The following is a 23,738-nucleotide window of genomic DNA, read 5'->3' on the forward strand; positions in this document are numbered from 1 at the left end:
ACAGAACACAAAGTTACATTTTAGATAAGTGATTACATTATTAAAGTTGGAAGATGCCTCTTTTATTACATTAGACTGTATATATACAAATTATACATTAAAAAATTATTTATAATCTTGGCTGTACATCGTTACAAAAGAAACGTATAGTGGCCTTTTTTGGTAAGTTCCTAGAGCATTTCTCAAAATAATCTGTAATACTATGTAAAGCGTTTTCAAACCTTCCTTTAAAGGTTCATGTTCAAGCAAGTTTACATTCCAGAAAGGAGCAGCTGCAAATGTTCCCTGCAAGCTCTTTCCTTCCCCTTTTAAGCTGAGATAAAGTGCTTGGCTCCGTCACTGAACTGGAAGTACTAGGAGGAATTGCTTGGCCCTCAATGCACAGATGGATGGACTGTATCTCCCAAGCAACAAAGGCCAGGAAGAGGGATGCTGGGAGCTGCAGTCCAACATCACAGGGTTCTTTGGATTGGCTCTTGTTTGCTGGATGTGGTCTTTTCCACACACATATGGAAGCCCGTGCATTTGGAAGCCTCCAAATATGGCTCTCTCCCACCCACTCGATGTGAGGACTAGGGACAGCCTTATACAATGACTGTCTGGACCTCCAGCTCCTCCTCCTGGGCAGCAATGACATATTCCCCGGCCGGCTCCATGATCTCGATGTCCTCAGAGGCCACCATGGTCACCGCTGTCCCCTCCTCGGCCTCCCCTTTGTGGATAGCGGAGGCCAATGTCAGGGCCACCTGCTCTGTCAGGCTCTCGGGGCTGGCGACGGCTAGGGGCTCTGCCTCTGAAGTGCCCACCACCGCAGGGCCTTCCGCCACCGTCACATTCTGGACAATGATCTGGTGGCCAGCACTTGCCTGGTTCACAATCTGCTGGACTACTTTCATGATGTGGCTGTCCACCTAGAAGAGGAAGAGGAAGAGGCAGGAAGGAAGGAAGGATATCAAGGGATTGCTGGATCTAGAATGGGTACCAAAGATGGCCCTTGTGATCGCTTCCAACATTATAACTACTACTACTACACTACTACTACTACACTGGGAATGAAGATCGGCATAGTTAAAAGCAATGGTATTCCTCGTGGTAACCTATGGATGCGAGAGCTGGACCATAAGGCTGAGCAATAGACGCTTTTGAACTGTGGTGTTGGAGGAAAATTCTGAGAGTGCCTTGGATTGCAAGAAGATCCAATCAGTCCATACTCCAGGAAATAAAGCCTGACTGCTCACTGGAGGAAAGGATATCAGAGGCAAAGATGAAGTACTTTGGCCACATCATGAGAAGACAGGAAAGCTTAGAGAAGACAATGATGCTGGGGAAAATGGAAGGAAAAAGGAAGAGGGGTGACCAAGGGCAAGATGGATGGATGGATGTTATCCTTGAAGCGACTGGCTTGACCTTGAAGGAGCTGGAGGTAGCGATTGCCGACAGCAAGCTCTGTCATAGTCTGGTCCATGAGATTACAAAGAGTCAGAAATGACTGAATGAATAAACAACAAACTACTACTTTTACTATGAGGACATCAAGGGTTTGTCGAAGCCAGAATTAGCACCAAGGGTGACCCTTATGATCTCTTCCAAATCTCTTATAATTCTTATTGTTCTTATTATGACATCAGAGATTTGCCAAAACTAGAATTGGCATCAAGGACGACCCTTGTGGTCTCTTTCCAACACTATCATTATTACTATTATTATTAACCTTATTTCTACCCCTCCTTTCTCCCCATGGGGACTCAAGGCACTTCACAATAACATGAAATAACCCAATAATTTTAAAAAACATAGCAAATAAAATTATAAGTTGCTTACCTGTAACTGTAGTTTCCTTAGTAGTCACCTGCGAATGCATACAATTGATATTCCCTGCGCTCGTGCAGCAGCATTCGGAACCTTCCAAATCAAAAAGAATGACAGTTAGATAGGCCACGCCCCCTTCCCCTGGTATAAATAGCCCGTGGGCGGGGCCAACCGTCAGTTCTCTTACGCCGCAAAAGCAGCTGGAAGGCGCGGCATGACACCTGAGGGGAGGAGGGTGGGTGTGTAGGCATTCGCAGGTGACTACTAAGGAAACTACAGTTACAGGTAAGCAACTTATAATTTCCTTACGTAGTCCCTGCGATGCATACAATTGATAGATTAGCGAGCTACTGACCGTGGTTGGTGGGAGTCATGCCACCGCCGAAAACAGCACTGCCCTGCCAAACTCGGCATCCTTCTTAGAAACGACATCCAGCTTGTAGTGTGAGACGAAAGACAGCGGATTCGTCCAGATGGCCGCTCGGCAAATGACATCTAAAGGCACTCCTCTCATGGCTGCAGTAGTTGACATGGCTCTGGTAGAATGGCCCTTGACCTGTAACGGTAAGTCCTTGCCAGCTAATTGGTAGCATAGTTTAATAGTAGAAACAATCCAAGAGGAGAACCTGTGAGATGACAAGGGCAAGCCCTCCATGTCCTTGCGGTACTTAATAAAAAGACGTGGTGTTTTCCTCAGTGTTGCTGTTCTATCAATATAATAAGCTATGGCCCTTCTGACATCTAGGAGGTGCAGTGTTCGCTCCATAGGCGAAGAGGGATTTTGGAAAAATGAAGGGAGCACTATGTCTTGAGACATATGGAAAAAAGAGGATACCTTGGGTAAAAAGGCAACATCTGTTCTAAGTACCACCTTGTCTTTATGTAGTCTCAGGTAGGGGGGATCCACCCTTAATGCACACAATTCACTAGCACGTCTTGCCGACGTGATGGCTACCAAGAATGCCGTTTTCCAGGATAGGTAAGAGATGTGCGTGGTAGCCAAAGGTTCGAAAGGTGATTTGGTTAAGTATGAAAGCACTAATTCAAGGCTCCATGATGGAGCTATCGGGGCTACTGGAGGTCTAGTGTTTGCCATTCCTCGGAGGAAAAGTTTAACTAGGGGGTGAGTGAAGCAAGACGGGCGTCCGTTCTTCCTTCGAAACCAGGAAATCGCTGCCAGGTAACATTTGAGAGATGAATGGGACAACCCCGCGTCCGCTAGAGACATAAGGAAATCTAACACTAATTCAATTGGAGCTGTTGTGGGACTTACACCCTTCTTGTCCGCAAATGCACTAAATCTTGACCATTTATACACATAGGGTTTCTTTGTTGATGCTTTATGGGCCGCCTCTAAAATAACCTGGATATTTTTAGATAAACTAGAAATAGGGATCACTGGTTCGGTTGTATCTTCCAAGCCGTCAGTCGCAGGTCTTGTACATCTGGGTAAAGCACCTTGCCTTCTTGTGTCGACAGTAGGTCTGCCCTGCTGGGGAACCTGAAGAAAATTCTTCTGGACATCCGAAGCAGGGGGGCGAACCAGGGCTGCCGGGGCCACCACGGGGTCACCAGGATGCAGCTCGTGTTCTCCCTCTGCAGTTTCGCCACCACTTTCAGCAATAGGGGAAAGGGTGGGAAAGCATACATCAGACGACCCGACCAGTCTTGTAGGAACGCGTCTCCCAGACACCCCTCTTGCAGGCAAATGCGACGGCGTGCGCAGAAGAGGGCGCATTTCGTATTGGCTGTGGACGCGAAGAGGTCCACTTCCGGGTAGCCCCAAGCTGTGAAGAGCCTGGTTGACTCCTCGTGATTGAGGGCCCACTCGTGATTCGCCAGAGGATTCCGGCTGAGCGAGTCTGCCAGTGTATTGTCCTCCCCCGGAACATGTGTTGCCATCAGGTGAATGTCTCTCTCCAGGCACCAGTCCCAAATCCGGAGAGTGAGTTCCAACAGAGGGAGGGAGTGAGTGCCGCCCTGTTTGTTTAAATAAAACATGACCGTGGTGTTGTCTGTTAGAATGTGGACGATCTGGCCCTCTACAACCTTCTCGAAGGACTTTAGTGCTCTGTCTACCGTGAGCAGTTCGAGAAGATTTATGTGTGATGTTTTCTCTCCCTCTGTCCATTCGCCTTGAGCGGTGAGACCTTGTGTATGGGCACCCCAACCTGAAAGGGAAGAGTCTGTTGTAACTATGCAAGTAGCCTGTGGCGCATGGAAGGGGTAGCCTCTGCACACCCACTCCCTGTCCCCCCAGCACCGGAGGGTATGGCGGACAGATTCGGGAATGGATAGTCGGGTGTTGTGTTTGTCCAGTAGTGGGTTGTATACCGATATGAACCAATATTGAAGTGGGCGCATACGTAGTCTGGCATATGGCACCACCGCAGTAGCAGAAGCCATGTGACCAAGGAGAGTTTGGATTTGTTTGGCAGTAAGGCATGGAGCAGAAATTGCTTGATGGACCAAGGCCTGTAGTTTGGCAAAACGGTCGTCCGGAAGGTAAGCCCTCTCGGTCGTGGAGTCCAAAAGGGCACCTATGAAGTGGATTTGCTGAGTTGGGGTCAGGGCCGACTTTTCCACGTTGATCATCAGACCTAGGGACTGCATAAGAGACAAAACAATAGAAAGATGCGACTCAATCAGGGCACGCGAGTCGGCCACCACTAACCAATCATCAATATAGGGGAATAAAGACACGCCCCTTGTGTGTAGGTAGGCGGACACAACAGACATACATTTAGTGAATACCCTAGGGGTAGAGGACAACCCAAAGGGTAATACATTGAAACAATATGGGTCATTTCCCACCGTAAAGGAGAGGTATCTTCAGTGGTGTTTGGCAATGGACAAGTGGAAATAGGCGTCCCTCAAATCTATAGTTGCAAACCATGCCCCTTTGAAGAGCAGGGGCAGAATGGTATTTAGAGTGACCATGCGAAATCTTTTTTGTTGAACATGTTTATTTAACGATCTGAGGTCCAAAATGGGTTGTAAGCCACCATTACGTTTTTTAATGAGAAAATAACGGGAGAAAAAACAACGTGTAACATCAACTTCATTAACGGGAGATATGGCTCCCTTGTCTAGCAACATCTTAATTTCATCTCCCAACGGTTTGGAGAAGGGAGTTCTACGAACATGACCTACTCTGGGAAGATCCAGAAATTCAATAACATAACCTTGGTCAACAATAGAGAGGACCCACTTATCAGTGGTAATCTGGGCCCACATGTTATAAAATGATGTCAACCTGTCACCAAACATACACAACTGTGAAGTAGTTGAAATAGAAACGGTAGGAAAACTGGAAACGTCAGCAGAATTAATGGCCTCAGACCCAAGAGACGACATGTCATTGGCCAATTCGTCAAAGACGCTTCTTTGGATTCCCCCGTGGCTTCCCTTTGTTCGACCAATTTTGGGACCTTCCTCTGGAGAAAAAGGAGTTTCTCCTATTAGTCTGAAAACGATTAGAGGAGTAATTACGGCCCCTATTTGACCCAGAGAATGGGCTTCCGGAATTCCTCCGGAAGTTCGAATTGTAAGGGTGCCACCTCTGCTTCTGCTGGGAATAAGGCTGCCATGTAAATCCAAATTTATTAGCTGCCTGTCGTACATCTTGTTTCTCTTTAATCCTGACGTCTGTGTCAGGGTTAAAGAGGCCTTCCTCATGGAAAGGCATGTCCTCTGCTAAAGCCCTTCCTTCCTCAGACAGATTTGAGGAGCGCAGCCAAGCATGGCGGCGAATCGATGTTGCTGTCGAATATAAATTTCCTGCCATCTCTGCCAAGTGCTTTGCAAATTCCTTCTGCGTTTTAGATAAAATGACAGCTTCAGCTTGCAAAGCCTTAGGGAATCGCTGTTTGTCAGCCGGTAACAACTCAACATATGGCAGCATCTTGGCCCATAAAAAGCTCTGATAGCCACTGAGGTAAGTAGCGTAATGCGCCATGCGCGTGAGAAGGCCCGCGGAGAGATGTGCCTTTTTACCTAAGGTGTCAATTTTCTTCCCCTCCCTATCCGGTGGGGCAGTAAGAGAATTTTTAGGGCGTTTTGTTTTTGCAACCTCCGCTACTACAGTGTTGGGTTTTGGGGGGGCCACCACCCACTTGTGACATGAGATATCAATTTTGTACAATACATCCAGTCTTCTTGGGATAGCAGGCACTAGTGCAGGTGAGACATCAACTATACGTGCCAATTTCAACAAATATGGTAATACAGGTAGAACAGTAGCTGGGGATGAACCCTGTTCCTCCGAAGGGAACATCGGATCATCCACGTGATCAGGAGTCTTGGGAGCAGGGAGATCCAAAGCTCTGATCAGTCTTCCTATAAGAGCATTAAATTTATTAAACTCAGCAGATTGTAAGACTGAAGTGGTATCATTGTCTCCCTGACAAAGGTAGTCTGGCACGTCGGAATTCTCCGATGCACTGTCCACGTGCTCGGAAACTCGTTGCACTCCCCCAACTTGAGACGCTGAATCATAACATTGAGGTGTTGACACACCCAGAGTGGGTGTAGGGTCATCACCTTGTGCAACATTGACGGATCCAGTCATTCCTTGTGTCGTCAATGGGTTGCTATTTGTAATGTCATTTCCACTAGTTGAGTGTTGGGTAGCCATTACAGATGGGGATGGAGAGTGATGGGACATGTGATGGGGTCCGATATCAGCAGCAGCTGACGTGGAGGGACCCTGTATATCAGCAGGGTGTATCCTCAGTCCAGTATTCCCCCTGCGGGGCAAGGGAATTCCATGTCCATGTTTTGAAGAATGAGGAGTTTGGGTAGGTATGCCATGGCTCATGTAAGCCTCACAATAACACTGTAGGTGAGGATAGTATTCCATGTGTCGACCCCCCCAAGGGGGTGGGTAAGGGAGAAAATGACGTCTGTGGCGCTTCTGCCTCCTTGAACGCCTCGATCTCGGAGAGGGGGAGCGAGAGGATGACGATGACGTTGAAGACGAAGAGGACGAGGATGGGGAACGTCTACGATTCCCCCGTCTTGAGCTTCCTCGATCCCGGCGGTGGCGAGATCGAGTGCTTATTCTTGAGGGGGACCTCGAACGTCTTGGGCGCTTACTGCCCTTCTTTGAAGTGCGCTCATAACCCAGTCGCTCAGGGCTGCGCCCTACTTCGCTCCGTATTGGAGCTAGAGGCTCCATAGGCTGATCGCTCCCCCCTATGGGAGGAGCGATGCCTGAACTCTCTCCCTCCTCTCTCTCGACGCCGGGAGGCGGAGTCAAAGCAGCGCGCTCCGCCTCCGCTGTGCGCCCTGCCGCTGTGGGCTGAATCGCGCATGCGCGCTCTACAGTCCCTCCAGCCTCGATGTCGGCGCTAACTGCTTTGCGCGCAGGGAGGCTATCGATATCGGCTGGAGTCTGCCCTTGGACCTCTTCCAGCCGATGAGGGGGAACCAAGCGAGGCAGGGTTGATCCTGTAGAGGTGCTTCCCTCAGCCAAGGAAGGAGGCTGGCTGGGCGATAAAATAGGCATTGGAGGGGTAAGTCTAAGTGGCCTCGCTTCCCCCTCGCGTCTCTCCTGCGTCGGAGTGGCTGCAGTATTTATCTCAGCCGCCAGAGGGAGCCCCAACGCGCTGTCTCTCGGGCTCGAAGAAGGCGTCTTTGTTAAACGGGCAGCTGACGAACTGCCCTTTCCCTCTTGTGCGGCCGTCTTCTTGTCCGCGGCCAAACGGCCATCTTGGGACGTTTTGTCTTTGGTTTTTTTAATCTTTTTCTTCATAACCATCCCAGAGCTTGCCTCAGGCAAGTCAATTTTGATGGGATCCGAAGAAGGTAAAAGTGCTCTTTCATAAAGAGCTGCCTTTAATCGTAAAATCCTGTTCTTCCTGGTCTGTGGCGTAAAAGCCTGGCAGACCGAGCAGGATTGGTAAAGGTGAGCTTCACCCAGACAGGCGAGGCAAAGCTCATGTCCATCATTGTCCGGCAATATGTTCGGACATTTTATACATTTTTTAAATGAGCTTGTTGCCATGATTGGCCAGAACAGGTAGAGTATTCAATGCCTTAAATCTGGTCTAGCTCGCCAGAGATGGAAGTTCCTCCGCTGCTTTTGTTTAGCGCGGATGAAGAGAACTGATGGTTGGCCCCGCCCACGGGCTATTTATACCAGGGGAAGGGGGCGTGGCCTATCTAACTGTCATTCTTTTTGATTTGGAAGGTTCCGAATGCTGCTGCACGAGCGCAGGGAATATCAATTGTATGCATCGCAGGGACTACGTAAGGAAAATTAACTACTTATATCGTGGGTGAAAGTTAAAATACAATTAAGGTACAATAAAATTACCTTTAAAACTAATATACTCCACATGTGCCCCTCCTCCTCCTCCCCCTCCCCCCAGGTCCCATCTGGGAGAGTTGAATCCAGTGCAGGTTTTTGTCTTGGAGCGCATCTTAAGCATAAGTTTCTATGGATCTGAGCCTGCTCTGCAAAATGGCAACAGCTTTTATTCAGCAAAAAGGTCAAGAAATACTCCCACTTGAAAGGGAAAAAAAACAGTGGCAGTTACTGGAATTTCGAGAATATCTGCAGTAGGGCAACCTACCTCGTGCCTCGTTCCTTCTATGATTTCAGTTGCTTCGCTGGTCTCCATGTCCTCGGTGGCCGTCTTTAAGAGAGAAAGAACCCCCATTCCCCCCCAAGGGCAAAACGTTACATGGCAAGCAAACACCTTAGTCAACAGAAGCTGTTGAAGAACAACCCTACTTTATTCCCACCACTCTCTTCATTGAAATGAAGGCAACAGGAGTGGTTTCTAGTGCATCAGTCAACCCAAGCAGAAGTACTGGGTTGTTGTAGGTTTTTTGGCCTATATGGCCATGTTCTAGAAGCATTCTCTCCTGACGTTTCACCTGCATCTATGGCAAGCATCCACAGAAGTTGTGAGGTCACAACCTCTGAGGATGCTTGCCATAAATGCAGGCGAAACGTCAGGAGAGAATGCTTTGAGAACAGGACCATATAGCCCAAAAAACTTACAATAACCCAGCGATTCCAGCCATGAAAGCCTTCGACAAGAGCAGAAGTACTCCACACAAATACCATATATTCCGGCATACAAGACAACTGGATGTATAAGACAACCTCCAACTTTTCAATTTAAAATATAGAGTTTTATAGAGTATCTAGAGGGATACACTTGCTGTATAAGACGGCCCCTCTTGCCAGCCTCTTTAGGCTCCAAAGCCTCCTTTCCTAGGCCTTGAGGTGGCTTCTTGGCTCCACAGAGGTGGCCTCCTCACCACCAGCAGCCAGGCCCTGCTGCGGCCCAGCCAACTGCCATGCCCATCACTTCATGTTTTAGGTCCAAAACAAGATGGAGGCTTCGAAATACCAGGCGAAGGAGGCAGGTAGTTGCCCTCCCACTGGAACAGGGCAGCTGAAGCAGCTGCTGTTGCTGGCCTCTGGTGCCGCTTGGCTCAAGTCTTCCAGGCAGTTTCTCCTCCTCCATGGCAGCTGAGGTGGGTATGGCATGGAGGAGCCCCTCAGGGAAGCTGAAGCCCGGCAGCGTGAGCCAAGCAACCCCGGAGGGGCACAGCAACAGTAGCTGCTTCAGGCACCCTGCTCCAGTGGGAAGGCAGCTGCTCACCTCCCTCGCCTGGTATTTTGAAGCCTTCATTTTTATACCCGGTGTATAAGATGATCCTCTACTTCTGACAGGATTTTCCAAGGTTAAAATGTTGTCTTATATGCCAGAAAATACAGTACCTTTGCAGTGTATGGAACACTAGCATTCCACTTGTGCCCTGCCCTGCTCTGCTACACTACCTCAATGATGTACTCTTGGGTGTCAGCTACCACCGAAGAGAACTCTACCAAGACGGTGGGAGGGTCTTCCAAAATGACGGTGGCAGCCAAGCGCTCTGTGGACTGGCCCTCCTCTGAGACCACGGCCTCCTCGGCTTCCTTCAAGGTAAGCAGGCAACCCCCTGGGCAAAGGCAGAGGAAGACACATGCAACTCAGAAGTTGTTCATGAACGGCAGAAAGAAACAGCTGGTTAAATGAATTCTGCATTACGGCATGCCAAATGTGTGGCAGAATTCAATGGGGGATATTAAACACAAAGGCCAAGGATCTTACATTGGGATAACATTGATTCTACAAAGCAGGCGTTTGCCTGCTTGTCTCACCTATGGTCCGGAGATGCCGGTTGAGGGTGCCATGTTCCGCAAAGCCACGTCCACAGCGATAGCACTTGAAGGGCTTCTCTCCGGTGTGGTGGCGGATGTGGCGCACCAGGGAGCCCTTCTCTCGGAAGCCCTGGCTGCAGAACTGGCAGACGTAGGGCTTCTCCTCTAGGTGGGTCCGGAAGTGGACCTGCTGGGCATTCTGCCAAGAGACCAGGGAAGAAGTTACATATTTATTTATTTACCTTATTTATACCCCACCTTTCTCACCCTGAATGGGACTTAAGGTGGCTTACATATAGGTAATTTTTCAATGCCTTAAAACACATACAATTCCAGTAACATTAAAATTAAATTAAAATTAAGACATATTAAGCATTTAAAATGTTTAAAAACATTATATTCAATGTAATGGCCTCCTTAAAGCAAAGCTGCACACTTCTGAGGATGGGCTTTGTGAAAAGCCTTTCCATACTCTTTTAGCTCAAACACCATTCTTTGGCACTTCTTAGCATGTCAAATTCTGCAAAGCTTTCCAAAGGGCTGCCTTTAAACCATCTTCCTAGAGTGACATACCTGCTATTTATAACCATTTATTTGCGCTCTTAAATAATACTAAAATAATATTATTATTAAAATCCCATTTCATTGTAGCTCCATTAGAAGAGGTTCAACAAAACTACTGGCCAGGGTTACAAATGGATGTGACCAACTATAAAAGGGCATGGTATAGTGCAAACAGGAATTCATAGGGCCGGTGATGTGGATGAAGTGCAGGACAGAGCACTATCTGGGTACCTGGGAACTGGGCCTAGGGACTAATCATTCTCACAAACTTGCTGGAATATCCAGGTTTTCAAATCCCTACAAAAAGAGGACAGTGTGGGGGCTTGGCTAATCTCCGTAGGGAGGGAGTTCCAAAGTCGGGCCACCACTGAGAAGGCCCTCTCCTCTCATCCCCAACTGTGCTTGTGATGCTGGTGGAAGTGAGAAGAGGGCCTTCCCAGTAGATCTTAGGGCCTGCACTGGTTTATGGGAGATATGTGATCCCAAAGAAAGGCAGGGCCAGAACCATTTAGGGCTTTGTAGGTCATAACCTGCACCTTGAATTGGGACTGCAAGCTTATCAGCAGCCAGTGAAGCTGCTTTAATAGGGGTGTCAACACATTCCCTATAATTAGCTCCAGTTAGAAGCCTTACTGCTGACCTTTGTACCAACTAAAGTTTCTGGGCTGTCTTCAAAGGCAGCCCCATACAGAGTGCATTGTAATAATCTAATCTAGATGTAATCGAGGCATGGACCACCATAGCCAAGTCCAGCACAAGCAAATAATTTTTCCACATATTTACTCATACCATTTTGATCTGATATGTATTCTTAGCCTTTCTATTTCTATAATTGTTTACTATTTTATATCTATCCATTTCCCCTTATTATTTATTCATTCATTTATTTATTATTTTATTCAATTCTAAGGTGGACATTTCCCCCTATATATAAAAAACATCTCTCAAAATTGAGTGCATCTTGGATGTGCAGGTGTACATCTTATGTATTTTTGTTGTTTGTGGTGGAGATACTGAAAATAGGATGCGGCTTACAATCAAAGGGCATACACAGCCCCATAGTCTGCTCTGTTTTCATACTCCCAGTCTTGTAATAAGGTTAACAAGGTTATAAATAAAAAAACAGTCCCTTCTATATCACTGCACAGTTCAAAATTCCAGGCCACGATGCAAACAAGTGGTCTATAATACATCAATTCCAGTGAACATTGCTGGGCTGTTCTGCAAAGAATCAACAGTATCCAAATAGCCGAAGACCTATCATATGGAAAGTCTGTTTGTGTGATAGGAAATTGAGGGCCTACCTTGGTCTTGAACCGCTTTCCACAGTTGGCGCAGGGGTAGGGCCGCTCGTCCGAATGCACCCGTCGGTGGCCCTTGACATGGGCAATGGTCTTGTAGAGCTTGCCACACTCCCCACAGCGGAAGTGCCGCTGATTCACGTGCACCTCCTGGTGCTTCTTCAGCAGGCAGCCCTTGGTGAACTCTTTGCCACACTCCTCGCAGCTGAAAGGCTTGTAATCTGGAGGGAGAGAAGGGTGAAGGGGATGGAAACCCAGGATCCTTATCACCTTCTGAAGCAGAAGGAAGCCGCACTGCTGTGATGCCCTATTACGGCCCAGCAGAGAGCTGTCTCACCACTAAAAACACCAGTGTCTCACCACTAAAAACACCTTTGCACAGAGATGGAAAATCACCTGCAAAAACTACAATTTAAAATAACTAGCAATACTCCTATCTATCTGTATAATAAAAATCAAAATAACCAATTTGTGCATCGCTGGATACCTAAGCTAGTTCTAAATAACAAGCAAGCCTATCTTCCATCCACTTGATAGAAACAACACACTTCAGCATTGCAAAATACAGGTGCCAGTATTGCCAAGATGGCATTCACTACAAGTCTGAAGCTATCCATTTTACTATTCTCCATCTTCAGAGGCAACAGCCTGAGTGAGGGGAAAAATACTATTTTCATTACTTAATGAAGCCTTTCTGTAATAATGCAGATACAATTTGAGAAAACAAACTTGTTTTTAGGACAGTGATGCAGGGTGAGGCCTCACCTAGATGCCCGCTGATGTGGAGATCCAGGGAGCTGTGTTCCCTGAAGGTTTCACTGCAGTAGGGGCATGCATGGCCCTTGCCTTCCTCTGTCACATCTGCTTCTGGCTACAAAACGAAGAGGGAAAGTGTTAGGACAGAAGTGTAACAGCAAAGTGGATGTCAAGAGCACTACAGAAAGCAGGCTGGGTTCGAATGTTATAAGCTGAAGCTGCCTTGGATGGCACTTACTGTTTTGGCCTCCTCAATCTCCACAAACTGCTCCCTGCAAAGCTTTCCCGAGGCCTCCTCGCCCTTTGGTTCCTCTGCAGCAGATGTAGCATCAACAGCATCTGAGTTAGCCCTCTCCTCCACGGAAACCTGTTCAATCACAATCCCAGAATTCCTCATGGCCTCCCTCAGCAAGTTCTCGTTCTCTTCGGTGTCGAGGGGCAGCTCCTCGGAGTTCGAAGTCTGCAGGAGCAACAGGCTTCCATTAGCAAAGCAGGATAGTCCTCTTTCCAAGTCCTCCGTTTCATTGCTATTTCTCTAATGTTGGGAGGATAGCAGGAAGCAAGGGGAGATGTGTACAAGAAATTGAAGGATCTAACTGGAACAGATATATATATTTTATATAAAAGTCAAAATACATATCTATGCATTTTCCAGGATGGCTCCCTCATCCAGAGAACCATGTCAATCCCACTGATGATGAATCAGGACCAAATTTGGCACACAGATCCATCATGACTGATAGAAAATACTAGTGAGGTGGAACTGACCAATGATGATGGGAATTGTAGTTCACCCCCATTCAGAGAATCCTGCAAATCCCACCAATGCTGGATAGAGATCAAACATACCCATCCCGATCAACTTAAAACATTGCAAAGGTTTCAGGAGGGTTTGTAGCTTTCCTCCACTTGCATTCCCCCATATTTCTAATACGACCATTCATAATGTGCAAAACAAAAAAAACTGTATTACAAAATCCCTTACCCAGGCATTGCTGGGTACCTGAGCTAGCCAGTAGATATAGAACCTCTTTTAAATTGTTCTCCTTTGCAAGCCTAGTTGATGTTTGCCCTTTGGTGCTCTGTCTCTAGCAGAGCCTACAGAAATGTTTGCCCCAGGCAGAAGTCTCTTGTAATGCAACTGCAGTGTTCACACCCAACAGATTTCTTACTAACCTCTTGGCCTAAGGCTTTCGGGAGCTCCTGCATTCGGACATGGACTTCGTGGAGGACATTGCCCTTGGCATCCGTCACCAGGTGGATGACAGGCGAAGGCTCTGCAGGGGGAGTGGGGAGCGATGGGACAGCTTCGGTGGTGGGGCTCATTAGTTCTTCAAGGAAAAGGGGGAAACGTCAAGTAGTCTGGCCCTGCAGCCCCTGAGACACATGAACAATCATCCTGTTGGAAGGACAAACAGGGCCACACTGCTCCCAACACAGCAAATGATCCTGCAGTCTAACCCAATGGAATTCCTTTTCCTGTCATTTGAACTCATGGCTTCACTGAGGCCCAGTCTTCAGGACAGCACAAAACAAACCTCCGCCCCCTTTCTTATGATAACCTTTCAAAAACTTAAAACATGGTTCTTATTAGGCCTGGGTAACAACGGAAAAATTTGTTTCTAAAATCGATTTGTATTTGGGGGTTTTCTTTGTTTCAATATTTAAAATAATTACAAAATTTTCCTTTTAAAAAGTTCGATATTTACGAAATTTCGTAAATGGTAAAAAATTAACGAATCGATTTCCAAAACAATAACGAATCGATTCGTTAATGGCGGACGCGACCGCGAAATACGCTAAAAAACCTCCAAAACCTTCTGAAGCTTCCCTCTCCCTCTGTTGTTGACTGTTGGTGTGATATTATAATTTTTTTCACTAATTAAACCATAAAACTGCCCAGACATGCGGAAATAATAACGAAACGACCTCAAAACAATAACGAAACGAATACAATATCAAAATACGAAGCATTTACAAAACGTTTTTGAAAATTCGTTTTTTTAAATAATTGCTCCAGAATGGTTCGTTATCGTTTTGTAATTGAAAAAATTAACGAATTATTAACGAATTACGAATTAACGAAACGAAACCGCCCAGCCCTAGTTCTTATGTCTCATCTCAACCTTCTCTTCTGCAGGATAAAGGGACCCAGCTCTTTAAGCTGTTCTCAAAGGGTTTATTCATAGCTTCCAGGCCTTTGATCATTTTCATGGCCCTTTTCTGGCTGACTAAAAGTTATTCCACTTCTTACAGCATCTTGTTTGCACTGAAAAGGGACGGCCAGTTCTGACTTCACCCGGAAAGGAGAGAGGAGATGCCTTTTTGCTCACCTGCGGCCAAGTCTTCTTTGCTGATGAGGATTTCCTTGTTGAGACTGAAGCGGATTTTCTCAGTACATGGAGTCAGGGATTTCTGGTGTCGCGTCAAGGCTCCTGACTCCCGGAAGCTCTTCCCACACTTCTTGCACTTGTAAGGGCGCTCATCTGAATGGGGAAAGGCAGAGCTGGTAGGCCCAAGGATGAAGCTGAGCAGCCGGGAAACTCCTTTTAACTCATGAATGCGTCACTTGACACCTCTTTTTTCCCCCAAAGCAATGCAGGTCCCTCACCTGTATGGCAGCGATGGTGCCGGATCAGTGAGCCTTTGGTCCGGAAGGAAGTCCCGCACAACTTGCACTCATAGTCCTTCCTGCTGCTATGTGTGATCATGTGGGCCTTGAGGATGCTGGCCTACAGACAGCAAGAGGAGGCAAAGAGGTGGTGAAACTGTCATGCACAGTGTTCTCTTGCAGGGAATGTCAAAGCTAGATTGCAACACATGTGTTTTTATTTTTTAGACCCTTTGAGTCCCTTTGGGGAGGAAGGCCAGACAGAAATAGGCAACAGATAATAATATAAATAACTATGAGTACTACTACTACTACTACTACTACTACTACCCACTCATCATGAGTTGCACAAGTAGAGGTATTACTTACAGCTAATGTAATGCAGTGCTATAGCATGGTATCATTGATCTATCTGACAGCACAAGGAAGGGAATTAGAAAAAGGAGGAGACCATGATGAAGGTGACTCCATCAAGAAAGTCATGGCTGCCGTATAATGCAGTTTAACGACATTGAACTGGATTACTGAATGCCTGTATAATAAAAATAAATGGTGATGATGTATTTATTCCATTTGAAGATGCTCCCCTACATAAACATCTCTAAAAATGGGTGAGTCTTAGAATCACAGATGTATCTTCACATATTTATGCTTTTGTTGGTACCGAAATGTTGGTCTTGCAATCGATGACATCTTACAATAGAAGAAATATGGTTATATGAGTCTACACTGCCATATAACCCAAGACAGTGCAGCTAAAGGGCATTATATGGCAGTGCAGATGGGGCCTTAGTCTAAAGATGGAATAGGAAATCCCTCACTCAATAAATGCAAGCCAGGTGCTTTGGACTTCAACTCCCACAGTTCCTAATGACCTACCGACTGTTAGGAATTGTGGAAATCCAAAACACCTGGAAGGAGGGCTAATGTTTGCCTGTACCTGCCAGTGTAACCCAACACCTGACAGCCCTTGACAAGAAAACGGGCAAGCCCTGCTGCGTACCATCTTAAAGGTCTTGTGGCAGAGCTCACACACATAACGGCCTTCCTTGTTGACCAAGAGCTTGACTTTGACAAGGTCCACAGAGCCTGGTCTGTCTTCTTCCTCTTCCTCGGGGCCCTTGGGGCTGCACTGTTCCTCTCCGAGGCCACTGCCATCAATGTGTCCGTTAGGGCTTTCGAAGACTTGGCCGTCGGTGACAATGACTTCCTTGATGACCCCGCCCTCTGCAGGGAAGATGCCAAGGGAATGACTGAACAAAAATGTTATTAATCCATAAAAGGAACTGACTGTCCTATCCTGGCAAGGAAAGCATAGACCCATTGCAAATACTGGATTGCATTGAGAAGCACTAGGAATTTGCTACACCCAACATCATCTCATTCTATTATATTCCATGACTCCATTACTATAATAAGCAATTTGATGAAATGCTCTCTGGATGTCCAAATATATAACTTCCAAGTCAGAGGTACCTCAGATGTCTTTCTAGTCATCACTTCTTTAAGAGAAATTGGGGCACCAGAGGCAGAAAGAGCAAGTACCTTGATTCGTCTCTGCATCAAGGGAGGTGATCATATCAACTTGCAAAAATTGTTTGGACTTACCTACAATGGAAGATGCATTACTGATTTCTTCTGTGATGGGAGAAGCTTCCACTACAATGTGAGCGACGGTTATGGGCTCTTCGACAGAGGAAATCACCTGAAACAAGAAAAGAAGTAAATACAACCCTATTAAATTTCCACTGTGTGAATTCATGTTTACAATGCTTTGCTATGTAGTCAAGATCTGAATGGCTTCATACCAGAACCACTCCTCCCTCATTATCTTGACTTAAACCGTCATCAGTCCTACTGCCTTCTTACCATTAATAAGCCAAAAAACTTACAGCGATTTCCCCTCCCCATTCATCTAGCTCTTACCCAAAATTATAATGACAATACTGTTATGCTCTCCCCGCCCCCACCCCACCCCTTTCCAGGATGAGCATCCATTTCTGGCCCTAGTAAACTTGCCGAGGTTGTTGTTACTGCTGTGTCTGTGGCATTTTGCTGCCTTTGGCAAAGCTTTTGCAGCTTGTGCTGCACAAATTCTTCCAAATATGTGAATTCAGACCCACAGCGGCCGCACTTGTGCCGGTCATCTTCATCTGCCGTCCAAAACAAAGAAAAGAAGTGTTCCTTCAGTTTACTGAGTAATGGATGATTGCTGGGCATGTAGGTATTTTGTTTGTGTTTGATGCTTTCAGCAGACAATGATGCAAGTGTAGAGACATTTAAAGATAAGTTTTGTTTACTGATAACTTCATGTACGGTATTTAAAGATACAGGCACATTTCCTGTCAAGGGTTAAAAACTTCAGCGATGTTTCAGAGTTTGTACCTTAAACTATAATCTTTAACAGTTTCTTCAACAACCATGTTCTTTTATACAGCTCTCTTTAATAAGAGTTTATTTTCAAATAAAACACAGGCCTCAACAGTTTCTAACTTCCTAACATGAGCTTTTGCACTCTGACAGACCTCTATACAATGCCGTATAGGAGCTCATTTAAGTTGTTCCTCAAATGACATTACAAAACAGACAAACATCATATAGAGGCCTGAGATGGTTGCTTCCCCAATCAGGCTTATTTCTGTTTATGTTGCTTATATGATGTTTTTTGTTGTATGTTTATGTTATGTAATTTTGTTGTTTTATTTATATTATTTATATCACATGTTTGTATCCCGTCTTTCTCACCCACTCAGGGAGGCTTCATAACAAGAATTCAATCCATGCCAACTAGGCTTAGTTGATCAAGAAAAAAATGGTTCTAAACTCGTTTCGTATGTAGGGGGCGCTGGAGGTTCAATTTTGAAATTATTTCCAAAATTTTCTTTTAAAAAAGATTGAAATTACCAGGAAATACAAATCGTTTCCTTTGTTTCGTTAATGGAAGGTGCCCTTCCCTCCCCCCAGAACTATTAAAATCTCGCAGTTTCCCTTCCATCCCTTGCGGCAGAAGGGAGAGGTGGGTGTGGCCAAGCAACCTCCTTGGAGGTCTCGCCCCCAGCGACCTCCGAAGAGCTCTATGCTTGGCCACGCCCACCTCTCCCTTGGACAGCTTGCCAGGGAGGAGAAAGAAAGGTGAGAGATTTTAAAAGTGTTGGTTTTTAAATCTCTCACCTTTCTTTCCCCTCCCTGGCAAGCTGTCCAAGAGAGAGGTGGGTGTGGCCAAGCACAGAGCTCCTCGGAGGCCTCGCCCCCAGCCACCTCTGAGGATCGCTGTGCTTGGCCACGCCCACCTCCATCCTCTTTGCATCGGCGGCTTTGCGAGGTGGGCGTGGCCACTCCCAGCTCTTCCGCATCACCACTTGTCGCCAGGGAGGTAGTCAAGCCCACCTCACAAAGCCACCGATGCAAAGAGGAAGGAGGTGGGCGTGGGTAAGAACAGCTGTTCCTAAAGACCACGCCCCCAGCATTTACGATTCACTGGTGGAAGTCGTAAGGAAGATGAGGGCGTGGCTTCGATATGGCAAAAACACTTCCGGTTTGCCAAAACGCGTCGATATCACCTCTAAAGGTATTAAAATAACGAATTAAGAATGAATTAAGAAATTAACGAACTGGATCAACCAAGTTTAATGCCAACAACAGTAATAAACGATAAAAGCAATTAAAACATAAAATTACTAAAATATTGTTTAAATCATGCAGAACAGGTCAGTCCATTGCCATTCACACAAATTGGGTCTCATTCTAATGCTTGGTCCCGTAACCAGGTTTTGAGTTTTATTGTAAAGGACAAGAGGGAGAGGCCAATCTAATGTCACTGGTTAGAGAGTTCCACAGGTGAGGGGCCACCACCTGTCTCGTCTCCACCAGTTGTATTTGCAAGGATGGTGGGACCGAGAGCAGGGGCTCTCCTGTCAATCTTAGACTTCGCGATGGTTCATAGCAGGAGATACTTTCAGACAGGTAAGCTGGGCCAGAACCAATCAGGGCTTTATAAGCTAAAACCAATACTTTTAACTATTGTACACCGTTTTGAATCCCACCCATGGGAGAAAAACGGGATATAAGTAAATAACTACAAATAAATACAAATAAATATTCTGGTTCTGGCCCAGCTTACTTATCTGAATGCATCTCCCTCTACGTCCCGCCTTGCAGTTATTATATAAGATTATCCAGGGAGATCCTGCTCTCGCTCCCGCCAGTGTCACAAATACATCTGGCGGGGACGAGAGACAGGGCCTTCTCGGCTGAAGTCCCCACCTGTGGAACTCACTTCCCAACGAGGTAAGATCAGCTTCATCCCTTCTGTCTTTTAGGAAGAAATTCAAGTCCTGGATCTGGGGCCAGACTTTTGGACACCAGGCATAAATAGTGCTTTGGATATGGAATTTGACTGGAATGGTGATATAGCTGTTAATACTATTTATATTGTTTTAATTAATGTTCTATTTATTGTTTTCATTCTTGTTATATTGCTTTGTTATATTTAATGGCATCAAATTGTACCAAATGTAAGCCGTCCTGATTCCCCATTCAGGGGTTGAGAAGGACGGGGTAGAAATGCTGGAAATAAATAAATAATAAATAAATACATTTTATAAATAAATATAATGTAAAGACATCACAACGATTATGTAAGATAGAATATAATAGAGTATTAGCATAGTATATTAGTATAAAAATAATGTGATTATGTAAATCCATCACAATGATATAATATAGAATATAATATAGCATTAATAATAATAATAATAGATCAAGGGTTCAATCAGCCAATGGAGCACTGAAGATTTGCTGCTGCTGGAGGAGTCCTGCTTCCTTCCGCATTCCCTCCGCGCATGCGCTGAAAGGCCTCTGGTGCCGTCGTCTTCCGAGTAAAGCGCAGCCCAAGACAGATTACCGTATGGCACAGAAGAGCGGGGCATTCGCTTTTCTCAAGGGGAGCGAGGGGGAGCCTAGGGGGAGCGAGGCCCCTCCCTTCCCTTCCCTCCCCGCCCAACTCCCACTACCTTCTTCTCCCAAAGAGGCCCGGAGGCTGAGGAAGGCGGCGGCGTTGCTGCCCTGGCGCCTGGGCCCATCCTCCCCCTCTGGTGCCGTAAGCGCTGCCGGCCCAACACTCGCTGCCGTCGCGGCCTCCATGTCGCAAGGCGCCGCAACCACCAAGATGGCGGCTTTACGGCCGTGTCGTCATAACAACGGGCGATCGGATGGGCGGGGCTAAAGCCTCTCTTAAGGCATACTCCGTGGCTATTCGGGTGGCCAGGAAATCATTCACGACCACCCGGATAGCGTCTGCAGCAAATAGATCATCGGAGCTGTTTCGGGTCGTGGGGGAACTCCTCCACCCACCTGTGGTGGAGGAGGTCACTGATGACCCAGCAGCTCGGTGTCGCGATTTCGCACACCACTTTGCAGGCAAAGTCGCCCAGATACGTCTTGAGCTTGACTCCAATTTCATCGCAGTGCCAGAAGAGGTGACGGAGACATCTGCTTGTCCAACCTTGTGGGATTCTTTTAGGCTTGTTCTTCCTGAAACCGTGGAGGAGATTCTTGGGGCTGTGAGAGCGACCACCTCACCCCTAGACCCGTGCCCATCTTGGTTCATTAAATCAGCCAGGGAGGGGCTGGTTGATTGGTTTGTATTGATTATCAACACATCGTTGGAGCAAGGGATTTTTCCATCTAACCTGAAACAGGCTGTGGTTCGTCCACTCCTCAAGAAGGCTTCCCTTGACTCCACGGTGCTGAGTAACTACAGGCCAATTTCCAACCTCCCTTTTCTGGGTAAGGTGCTGGAGCGGGTGGTCGCCTCCCAGCTCCAGAGTTTCCTAGATGATACCAACTACCTAGATCAGTCACAATCTGGTTTCAGGCCTGGTCATGGCACAGAGACGGCATTGGTCGCCTTGGTGGATGACCTCCGCAGAGAGCTGGACAGGGGGAGTGTGACTCTGTTGGTTCTCTTGGACATCTCAGCGGCTTTCGATACCATCGACCATGGTATCCTTCTGGGTCGTCTCGCTGGGATGGGCCTCGGGGGCGCGGTTCTATCGTGGCTCCGGTCCTTCCTAGAGGGTCGAACCCAGTTGGTGAAGCTGGGAGACGCCTGCTCGGACCCCTGGCCTTTGACCTGTGGGGTCCCGCAAGGCTCTATTCTGTCGCCCATGCTTTTTAACATCTACATGAAACCGCTGGGAGAGGTCATCCGGAGTTTTGGAGTTGGGTGCCATCTCTATGCGGATGACGCACAACGCTACTACTCCTTTCCACCTAATGCCAAGGATGCCTCCCGGGTGCTGGACGAGTGCCTGGCCGCTGTGCTGATCTGGATGAGGAAGAACAAGCTGAAAATCAATCCTGACAAGACAGAGGTCCTCCTGGTCGATCGTAAACCGGATCGGGGTATAGGGTGGCTACCTGTGCTGGACGGGGTTACACTCCCCCTGAAGCCACAGGTCCGCAGTTTGGGTGTCCTCCTGGACTCGTCGCTTACACTTGAGGCTCAGGTGTCGGCGGTATCCGGGAGGGCCTTTGCACAATTGAGACTTGTGCGCCAGCTGCGACCGTACCTCGAGAAGGCTGATCTGGCCGGGGTGGTCCATGCCTTGGTCACCTCTAGAATGGATTACTGCAATGCGCTCTACGTGGGGCTGCCCTTGAAGACGGCTCGGAAACTCCAACTGGTCCAGCGGGCAGCAGCCAGGATGCTAACTGGGGCTCATTACAGAGAGAGGTCAACCCTTCTGTTTAAGGAGCTCCACTGGCTGCCATTCATTTTCCGAGCCCAATTCAAGGTGCAGGTGCTTACCTACAAAGCCCTGAACGGTTTGGGACCACCCTACCTGCGTGACCGCATCTCCACCTACGAACCCACACACTCGCTCCGGTCATCTGGGGAGGCCCTGCTCGTGATCCCATCCATGTCGCAAGCGCGCCTGGTGGGGACACGAGACAGGGCCTTTTCTGTGGCAGCCCCCCGACTTTGGAATGCCCTTCCAAAAGATCTTCGCCAGGCCCCTACTTTAGCAGCTTTCAGAAAGAACCTAAAAACTTGGCTGTTCCGATGTGCCTTCTCAGATTAGGAATCCCCACCCAAGTCCTAGAAGCACTTTAGCACAATTAACATTACTGCACACCGTACTATTTTATTCCCATGCTCCTCCTACCACTCTAGCACTTTTAACCCTATACCCCACTGCGCTGGCCGGCCCAGTTTTAAAGTGTCATGATGTATTGTTATTGTCATTATTGCTTGCTTAACTTATTGATTTGCTATGTTTTCTACTGTTGTGTTGTTTTACTGTATTGTGTTTTGAGGCTTCGGCCTGTGTAAGCCGCATCGAGTCCTCCGGGAGATGCTAGCGGGGTATAAATAAAGTTAATAATAATAATAATAATAATACTGGGCGGGGCCAAAGGGAGAGCCCTCTTCCGTCTGCTCGCGTCTCAATGCGAAGGTGGCCCCCAGCTGCTCCCTGTGGCCAATAGGCACGCGAGAAATGGTGACAGCCCGGCCAATCGGACCACGGATAGGAATCGCCGGATAGGGAAGCACTTGTTTGGCCCTGCTCAATGGGCGGCGCAGGGCGAGACGGAAGCCTTAAGTTGTGACTGGCGAAACCTCCTGTCCAATGGGGCCTTCAGGGGAGGGCTATCGGTGGGCTTCTAAACCAACCACCGATTTATTTATTTATCGTGTCATCCGCAACCAGAACATTGTATTACATTTCTAACAGAACAAAACAAACAAACAGATAAAAAAACAACACAAATTTTGCAAACTTGGTAGCTGATTAAATGTCCTTTGACCAGTATGTGGCCACTTGGAGTGCCTCTGGTGTTGCCGCACGAAGGTCCTCCATTGTGCATGTAGCAGGGCTCAGGCTGCATTGCAGCAGGTGGTCAGTGGTTTGCTCTTCTCCACACTCGCATGTCATGGATTCCACTTTGTAGCCCCATTTTTGAAGATTGGTTCTGCATCTCATGGTGCCAGAGCTCAGTGTGCGTAGCGCCTTCAAAGTCGCCCAGCGAACTGAATTTTAAATTTAAGCTAGGAAAGAGGCGGGTCTTGAAAATTCTCACCCAATGGGAGCAGGCTCTTTTGGGGCCTTTAACCACCCGCCGTCGTCGGAACCTCTGAGGCGAACTGAAGGCAATCCTAAAAGCATTTGCGAAACCTTTCGCCCAATGGGGGTACTCGAGGGGCGGGGTTAAGAGGCGTCACAGCCAACCGGCGTCGTCTAAAGCCCTTTATTTATTTATTTCTCGTGTCAGGGCAGCCAGTCAATTATATTACATTTCTAACAGAACAAAGCAAACAAACAGAGAAAATACAAAATGTGTGAGTTTGGTAGTTGATTAAATGTCCTTTGACCAGTATCTGGCCACTTGGAGTGCTTCCGGTATTGCTGCAAGGAGGTCCTCCATTGTGCATGTGGCAGGGCTCAGGTTGCATTGCAGCAGGTGGTCAGTGGTTTGCTCTTCTCCACACTCGCTACCTTCTCAATCCAGAAGCAACCAGTATGCAAGC

General features: G+C 47.2%; 1 protein-coding gene across 1 annotated transcript; it reads right to left on the reverse strand.

Moving 5' to 3' along the window:
- Window positions 1-37: 37 nt before the first annotated feature.
- LOC137095474 (transcription factor E4F1-like) lies at window positions 38-23,581 on the reverse strand. The gene is made up of 14 exons (XM_067462192.1): window positions 20,218-23,581; window positions 17,225-17,358; window positions 16,814-16,910; window positions 16,209-16,432; window positions 15,206-15,326; window positions 14,928-15,080; window positions 13,771-13,925; window positions 12,833-13,054; window positions 12,604-12,709; window positions 11,842-12,059; window positions 9,974-10,172; window positions 9,611-9,771; window positions 8,388-8,450; window positions 38-911 (listed from the first exon to the last, which is right to left on the reverse strand). The coding sequence occupies exons 1-14, from the start codon at window positions 20,345-20,347 to the stop codon at window positions 585-587; spliced, it is 2,310 nt and encodes a 769-aa protein (XP_067318293.1). The 5' UTR covers window positions 20,348-23,581; the 3' UTR covers window positions 38-584.
- Between the last annotated feature and the right edge of the window lie 157 nt (window positions 23,582-23,738).

The sequence above is a fragment of the Anolis sagrei genome, chromosome Y (genome assembly GCF_037176765.1).
Source record: "Anolis sagrei isolate rAnoSag1 chromosome Y, rAnoSag1.mat, whole genome shotgun sequence".
Lineage (NCBI taxonomy): Eukaryota > Metazoa > Chordata > Lepidosauria > Squamata > Dactyloidae > Anolis > Anolis sagrei.

Bases quoted from the DNA above. Each gene is read 5' to 3' on its own strand.
- LOC137095474 (XM_067462192.1), bottom strand. From the start codon at position 20,347: ATGGAGGCCGCGACGGCAGCGAGTGTTGGGCCGGCAGCGCTTACGGCA. The intron at 16,433-16,813 runs GTAAGTCCAAAC...TCTTCCCTGCAG, and splicing joins TAATGCATCTTCCATTGTAG to AGGGCGGGGTCATCAAGGAA. The intron at 8,451-9,610 runs GTAGTGTAGCAG...TCTCTCTTAAAG, and splicing joins CCCAAGAGTACATCATTGAG to ACGGCCACCGAGGACATGGA.